At 41.2% G+C, this 8,703-nt stretch overlaps 1 protein-coding gene across 1 annotated transcript; it reads right to left on the bottom strand.

Annotated features, from left to right (window-relative positions):
* Window positions 1-3,997: 3,997 nt before the first annotated feature.
* Yae1 (YAE1 maturation factor of ABCE1) lies at window positions 3,998-8,436 on the bottom strand. The gene is made up of 3 exons (XM_021180515.1): window positions 8,275-8,436; window positions 6,727-6,848; window positions 3,998-5,065 (listed from the first exon to the last, which is right to left on the bottom strand). Exons 1-3 carry the CDS (start codon window positions 8,398-8,400, stop codon window positions 4,660-4,662), a joined length of 654 nt encoding a protein of 217 aa, XP_021036174.1. The 5' UTR covers window positions 8,401-8,436; the 3' UTR covers window positions 3,998-4,659.
* Window positions 8,437-8,703: the final 267 nt, after the last annotated feature.

Here is an 8,703-nt window from a genome sequence, read left to right on the forward strand (position 1 = left end):
CCTTGTGAGAGAGGGCACAGGCAAAGGAATGGGATACAGCAGGGTGAAGCAGCGCCACCCAGTGGCAGTGAACTCATTCAACAGCCTTTTGAAAACAGAATCCAAAGGCCTTACTCTTTGATAGTGACTTGTATACAAATACACATCAAAGGACAAGAAAATGGGGTATTCCAGAGTTTGAAAGTCTTGGTTAATTTTGGAAAAAGCTGTAGCAGTGTGGCATGGTGTATAAACATCCTCTTTTAGAAACAATTGTTTCTTACGTGTATGTGTGTGGTCTGCTTTTCTCTATAGGTGCCATCTCTGTGCATGCCCAGATGCCAGAAAAGGGTACTGGATCCCTTAGAGCCAGAGTTCTGTGTAGTTTCTCTCTGTATTTTAATACCTGAAACTATTAAATACATTTTTATGTTTTAAATTTACATTATAGTATGATAATGTTATTTATTAGTACAACTTTTGGGTGTTACAGTGAATTAAACCTAGGGCCTTACATACGCTAGGCAAATGCTCAACTACTGAGCTACAGTCTGAACTCAGTATATTTTTTAAGGATTGGTAATGCTGTTGCTTGATGTTACTACTTATCCTGGTATAAGATGGTGAAAATTTTCAGATATGTGGATTTTTATCATTAACATGGAAAAAGAAAATTAGTTTTAAAAAATTATGCATGTGTCTGTGTACCAGGTGCATGCATTGCCTCTGGAGTCCAGATGTGGGCATCAAAGTCTCTGTAACTGGAGTTACAGATTGTTGTCAGCTGTCATGAGAGTACTTGGAACTGACACTGGGCCCTGGGAAGAGCAAGCAGTACTCTTCAGTGCCGAGCTATTTCTCCAGACGCAGCAACATCCTAAACAGGTCTTCTGGAATCCCACATCCCTGGTCATAGTTTCAGTTAGGCTAAAGATTCACTCATACTTTCTCCTCTTATGCAGCAATCTGTGTCTCTCTGTACAGAATAGGATGCTAAGTGCTGGGCATTTAACCCTGAATCAAAACGGAACCAGATAAGGTTCTGTCTAATAAACATCTCAGGAAGGCAAAGACAAGTCCAACAAAAGACAGAAGTAGGGCTAGACTCCTATGAAGGTTAATTACTAGCTGATGAAGCCAGGTGTAAAGCCTGAATTCTGGCATTTGGAAGTTAGAGGCAGAATGATCATGAGTTCAAGGCTAGCCTAGGCCACAGAGGCCATCCAGGAACATATCCAGGAACAGGGAGACAAAACAAAACAAAGAACAAGAATGCAGAAAACAAAAAACAACCAAATTAAAAAAAAAAAGTCTATTTGAATGAAAGGACAAGTTCAAAACATTTTGAAGATATAAAAATACTCAATTGGATCTAGAGTACAAACAAACAAACAATCCAGTGAAGATTTAACGATTTCTAGTTTTGGATGAGTCCAGATGCCATTAAGAGTCAAAACACAAACTGCAACAGTCAGGAAAGAGGAGAAGGAATAGGCTGTCTGCTTAGATATGCTGTGTTAAGCCACTGAAATAGACTTGAGAAATTGGCAGGTGTAAGTTTAGCTCTAGAGCCTGGGATAAAGATGGAAGCTGAACTGCTAGCTTAGTACAGTGGTTACTATGGGAGGGGAGATCATCTGATTAGAGTCAAAGCACCAAAAGGGTCCAAGAATGAAACCTCCAGAGATTTAAGAAACAGGCAAAAAGTGGAGCATTGGCAGAATAATAAAGAACAGTAGTAACTAGGACAAGAATAAAGGTAAGCACGCGTAGGGGTGGGAAGGGCTGGCTAACTTTGTGAACAGGCAAGTGGCCAGACTGACAACATTTCGGCGATGGGGCAGCTGTGACCTTGCCTAACAGTGACCTTAGGAAGAGGCAGTATGAAGAGGGTGAGTGGACAGCAAGCACTTGAGGCAGGAGCATCTAACTCTGTAAGTCTGGTAGTCACAAAAGGCATCTATGAGGGTGTGGCATCTTCACATGGGGATTTGAGATTTCTAAACAGCAAAGTCTTGACTGGTAGTTTATGAACAGCATATGTTTATTTCATCTACTGGCCAAATTTGGGATTAATTTTTAAAAATTAAGCTAAAGACATATACACACGTGTAACTATTTCCCCTAGGTCTTAGACTAGAGCACAAAGCAATAAAAGCTATGACCTTACTGTGAATAGGGTGAGAATCACAATTTGGTCTTTATCTGGGTTTACCATGAAAGCAGCTAGCAAGCAGTTTGGCAGATAGTCATTGTGCCACATAGTTATGTTTTGGCCAAAAATGAAGTCCAGATATAATATGGTCCCATAAGGTCCCATCTCTTTGTGACATCATAAACACCTTATATATTTTCATATTTGTTTAATGGAACTCTCCAGGGTTACATTTCTCAAAATCTATCCCCAGCAAGTGGTGCATGGCTGTAAATAAAGATGCTTGTAGATGAATTCAGCTGCCTACTTATTCTGCAAATCATAATTTGGTGGCCTTAGTGGTTCTAACGACTTAAGTGTCAGGAAAGCCCCCCTTCCATATTTGCTTAAAAAGATCTAGATGTGTCAGTGCCAGAAGTAACTTACTTCAGATGCAATCTCAGGCCATGATACTCTGGTCACAGCTGCAGGGCACCCTTGCCTTCCCATCTACATTCACCTAGGGCCTCTTCATGAGACCTGGCTGCCTCCCAGCATAGAAAGCAAAGCAAAAGGCAACAGTCAAGTAGATTCTCCTTTACTGCTTCTGGTTGAACTACTCTAGAACTTTCTGAAAAAGCAAAAGAGAGTTTCTCCCCCTAAGCCACCAGCCTTCTGTGTGTGGTGTATGGGTCTATGTCTGCTTGCACACATAGAAGACAGAGGGCGTCAGAGGTCCCCCAGCAACCTCTGTGGTGTAGAAACTATGTCTCCAGGAATTTCTCTTGCCTTAGACCATTTGTTTTTTAGATATTTATAAGACTTAAAACAGTATAAAAGCTGAGCAGTTGTCTATCCTCTATGTTGTTAAAATTTATGTATCGATAACCCGGAGTTATTGTTTATGAGGTTTTATTTGGGCTATTTCTAACGTCAATTGGCTCTAAGGACCACACTTTCTGTACTCTTCTTCCCTCATGGTTCTCCTCTGACACCAAGTCCATGAAACCTAAACCCCACTATGTCTCTTCCACTCAGCAGGCATCTTTATTTACCAATCAGAAATAACTCAGGGGCAGGGTCACTCAGCATCTTACAGACTCTCCCTGGGGCAAGCCAGCAAGTATCTGCAATCTTCCAGGTCCCCCAAACCCCTGGGGTTAATGTATGCTTGGGACCATATTTAACTTTTAAGTGGATAGCAAATGCTTTTAACTACTGAACCACCCTCTACCTCTCACAGCTAATACCCAACTTCATCTTCCATGACTTTTAGTGTAATGATACTTTATGCAATTAATGATGGCAAGGGATTTTCCATTTAGAGAATCTTATCAGGTTATATCTAGACAAAAATCTCAATATTACATTCAAATCTTAGAGTGGCCATCACTGTTAGAGATGGTTATGTCTATGGAAAATACAATGTAGAGCAACACTGGCACTTTAAAGACTTTAATATTCTGTGGGTTTGACATTGCAATATGAGAATTGTTCAAAAGGTCCTAGGTTCAATCCCTAGTACCACGGGTTTCAAAATAAAAACCCAGCTGTCAAATGTTACTAAGCAGGGACTTACACCAGGGGCCTTTACAAGGTCCTCCAGCCAGTCTCTCAGGAATGCATCTTTCAGCACAGCTAAATACTGGTTAGACAGCAACTGAAGCTGTCAGTAAGGGATAATTATCTGGATGGCTCTCAAGTCAGGCACTGTATATTAACTTCAGGTGGGGAAAAGTGATGAAAAACTCCTTTTCCGATCCTGGGTCATGGAACAAAAATCTGACTGAGATTTTGTCTATGCTAGATTATGCATTTCGTTCGTGTCAAAGCAGTAATGTTTTTTGCCCTTTTTAAAAATTCCAATGTAAATAAGAAGCAAAATTGCAGTTCAGACAGAAATAGTTTATTACATTTTGAGAAAATGTGGCCAAGTCCTCATTACTTAGAACGCTAAGTAGTTTCTTTTCTTTACAGTTTAGCACAAACTGTATTTTTTTTTCGATTTTTCACGAAATTGAACATCTTTAATCAATACATAAATAAGGTCAGTTTTAGTACTTTGCTTTTTATTATTCATTCAATAATATAAATATTGTGTCAGTTTCTACAGTCACTTGGCTTTAATGTACAGCTATCTATAGATCTGCTTCTCCTTATTTATGCTAGCCTTCAGGTTATTTCTGGCAACCCTGGCTTGCTTGCTGGTGAAGAGGCCCTAAACCACCTGATTCCGACAAAAGCAGAAAGCAGCATTAGATTTTATTTTCCTTGTTCTAAAATGTTTGGCTTTTGCTAGTCTAAAAATGATTGATTTTGATTAGAAATTTGAAAATGACAAGGATTTCTGAGTGTATCTAAAACTAAACAATTTACCAATGACAAAGAGCAATGTCATTCCATTTACTAGTGTTAATACTGAAGACCGTTAACGTCCGTCCACAAAGGGTAATTACAGGGGAAGTGTTCAATCAGCAGTACCTTATCTAGAACACAATGCTCTAAGGAATAACCGAGCATTACTCCCACCAGGAAGGGGCGTCATTCTATAGCTGTCTCAGGTGCTGTAATATGTCTACCGGTACTCCCAGCTGTTGCACTAAACTGGATGTCTGCTCCAGAATCCAAGGGAGGCTTGGCTTTTCCAAATGCGCATGCTCTTGCGGTCTACAATGTTCTGGATGTGAACAACCCATCCCGTTCGGACTCCTGTCAGAATCGGTGTTAGTCTCAGCGTTACTGTCACCTTTCGCTTGGTCAGACGGAACTACGTGACAAAGGTCCATATCCTCAATGATGTCCAATAAATCCGTAACTCGTGGCTGTGATGTAACTGATGTCAGCCGTCTAAGCACACACTCTTCACACTGGCCAACGGCGTCCAGGAGGTTACTTATCTTACTGATCAGAGCCGAGCCATTACCATGAAGGTGACACCAGGAAAGCAAAGCACTGAATGGAAATATGAACAAGAGTTAAACAGGAAACAAGTTAGTGGCAGGCGTCTAGGACACTAAATACTGCATGTCTTTCTTCTACACAACACCATGCAGAAATACTTCATCGATAATGCAAGTCAACGTTAAGTAATGATGTAAATAACACTGAAGTTTAAACACAGTGTATTTTAATGTTAATTAGGAAGACTTAATATTATATATATATACATATATAAAATATATATATATAATAAATAATACCCCTCATAGCACTGTATTTTTTTTTAAGATTTATTTATTTTATGTATGTTATCATGTGGTTGCTGGGAATTAATTGAACTCAGGACCTCTGGAAGAGAAGTCAGTGCTCTTAACTTCTGAGCCATCTCTCCAGCCCCATCAATTTTTTATTTTTACATTTTTCTGGCCATGTAACTTCTGTACAGTAAGATATTATTTGTAGAAAGACCAAAAAAAGTTTCTTGTTTTTCTTTCCTTTTAAAATAGAAAACCTAGACTTGCTAAATTATTAAAGACAAAACATTATCAGAAGTATTTTAGAGACTTCATCCTCAGCTACTGATCGTTTTATCAGTGTGACCTCAAGTCAATGTTTTTATTTCTCGGCACTACTTAATATTTAGCCTAAGGCACCAGGTAGTTAAGACAAGCATCCTAACCCTGACCTATAACACCAGCCCCACTTTCTTAAGGATAGCAAATAGCTTCTAATCAGTCATTATAAACTTTGTCACAAATTACATTCACCAACAGAGCTTTAATATTCTTGAAAAGTGTTAAGAATTTGACTCATAATATATTTAATTATTTTTGTTTAATTATTTTCTAGTAGACCAACCTTCCTTCCTGATTTTTCATATAATAAAAAAATCATGGTTCTTTTTTCCTTTTGGTGGGTACTGAGCCCAGGGCTGTGGGTATGCTGGGCACACACTCTACCCAGAGCTACAACCCTCTGAAAATATCGTAGAAGTAAAGCGTCAATGGATGGAAACACTGGGCTTCCTAAGGTCATAAACATGAAGCGAAGATGAATGCTTGGCGATTTACCTCCTCTTCTGAATTATATATTCTCCTTAATTTTCTAAAAGTCTCAACAAAATTTAAAACATTTTTTTTCTTTTTCTTTAAATGTGATTCTTTGCAGCAGTTTGGTTCTTTATAAGGACAGTCCAAAAAGTATCCCCATCAAAGAGGCTGGCCCAGCTCTTTGTCACCATTGGACCTGACTTTGTGCCATTATTGCTATGGTATCCTACGGGTATTTAAAGTTCAGGGCTCAAACAAGCAAGACCTCTTTCTCTCAGTCATTACGGTTTTCACTGTGGACTTCCAGCTGAAAGACCCACCGTCTGTACTCTACCATATGTGCAGGTAAAACAGCGTTCTTTAGAAGCTGACAACCCCTCCTGAGTGATCAGTGCTCGGCCAAACGGCAAGAAGGGAAAAGCATCAGGGACACCTAGTGAAATGGAGGAATTAACCAACAACTCCCAGAAAACCTTCTGAAAGCTGTACTTTACATTCTGAAGAGCCAGGTACCCAACAGCAGGAAAAACACTTTAAAACGTTGATTTTTTACATATTACCTCCATTAAAGACCTTCATTAGAACTGTGGCTAAATAATTCATCATTTAAAATTTTAAAATTACCTCAGTGTTCCTCTGAGGAGTCCATAGTTTATAATGACGTCTGCACCCTCTTTGTAGCCTTGATTGAAGCCCCGTTGAAGAGTAAGTGCTTTGCCGGCATCTAGCCCATCTCTGTAACCCTCCTGAAAAGAAGAAAAAACCCAGTTGTAACTGACACCAAGTAAGTCTTCTCAGGAAAGCACAGAACCAATTTTGAAGACAAATTTAGGTTTGTACTATGTTAACTGAATTATGATATAGCAGAGACATAAATCCTAAGCAGAATGTTTCTCCTAAAATCTTATTATTGGTTCATCGTTCCTTGTCATATCTGTTTTATTTTTTTAAAATGTTTCCCAGGCTGGCCTGGAGCTCCTTATCCCCACCCTCCTAAGCGATGACAGGCAGATGCCTCGATGCCACACAGGGAAGTCACTTTGGAAATCTAGGGTTACTGTGCAAACATTAAACATCAGTTGTTATGTTTTTTAAAAACTGTGTTAGCAAGGTCTTCACAGAAATGGGAAACTACATGTCTGGTCTCTTGGTAACTGACTAGAATAGGATGGAAAAGGAGGCTGGCAAGGCCAGGGAAGAGGGAACTATTTTAGGAATAGTGAAGAGAAGTCTGATTTTAGAAATCTAATCTGAACTGTGGCATAGAGATTTGTCTTATTATTATTAGTTTAGCCCTGGATTCCTATGGTATTTTTGTAATGATATGATGGTTGCTGGGCTCAACAAATATTAACTTACTGGAACATTAAATTAGGGTTGACATAACTGCAGCTTTAAAAGGGTAATGTAATGGCTAGTATATTGGGTGGATGCAGTTCTTATCTTTTAAATAGTTAAGTAACATATATTTACTTATTTTTCTTGAGGGAGGCATTTATTTACTTCCTTGAGTGTGAAGGTCAGAAAATAACTTCCAGAAACCCATTCCGTCCTTCCACAAAGTACGTTCCAGGGATCGAATGCAGGTCTTTAGACTCTGGAATCCACCTCCATGTGGAGACAGATCTTAGCAAGTAGTTCTCACCCAGAAAAAGCGCCGATTCTACCCAAATAGTATTAAGCAAGTTTCAATGAATGGTAAGACAGGTCCGAATTGAATAACGCATTTAAAGTAAAGCTGAAACAGTATTTCCTTCTCTACCTCCCCCTTACCGTCCCTTGACAACATTCTCAGTTCACCCTTTTCTAAGCCTTGGTAACACCACGCCTAACTTTGGACTCTCAGTGATTCTGCGTTCTCTGCGGGCCATCAGCCTAGTGGGTGTGCATTTCTCCTCCTCTGCTCCTCCCTTACCAAACTGCACACTCTTGAGGGACTGAATAAAGTTCACGTAGTAGAGTAGGGTCAATGCCCCTGCTCCAAACCCGGTTGGGGCTCCGAAAGAGCACCAAGAAACAACCAGAATTCTTAAGACCCGGTAACGTTGGAGCGCGCTGGCTCGGAGACCCGCGCTCCTCCGCCCAGGCTTCCGTGCGCGTGGCCCCGCCAGGGAGCCCCCGGGTCCCGCCTGGGAGTCCCTTTCCCCCGCGTCCCCGGCCCCGTCCATTTACTTGGACTCGTTTCCGCATGTGACCCTGCCATTCCCGCTGCGCTAACAGAGACTCGTCCGCTTCCTCGTCAAACACGTCCTGGTCTCCAGGGCTCGCGATCTCCGGAGCCGCTCGAAACCAAGACATCGCCGGGAACACCACGAACCCCGGAGCCGCCGGAAGCCCGGGAAAGTGCTTCCGGTTCAGGGGGCGGGACGAAAGGACAAGGCATGGGACGGAGGGGCCTGTGCGGCTCCTCCTGCGGCTTGGCGGCAAAGGGTTGGGTCTCTTCCTACACCTCTGGAATGGGCAGCGTGGGGCTGGCTGGGTGCTGCAAGCTAAGCCCCACCATTCAAGGGCTGAGATTCAGTTTCTGCAAGTGCTGAAGGCATTGGACGTCCGCGTGCAGCCAAGAACTTTAGAATGTGAAAGCTGATTCTAGGATCGATT

This window comes from Mus caroli, chromosome 13 (genome assembly GCF_900094665.2).
Source record: "Mus caroli chromosome 13, CAROLI_EIJ_v1.1, whole genome shotgun sequence".
NCBI classification, from domain to species: Eukaryota; Metazoa; Chordata; class Mammalia; order Rodentia; family Muridae; genus Mus; species Mus caroli.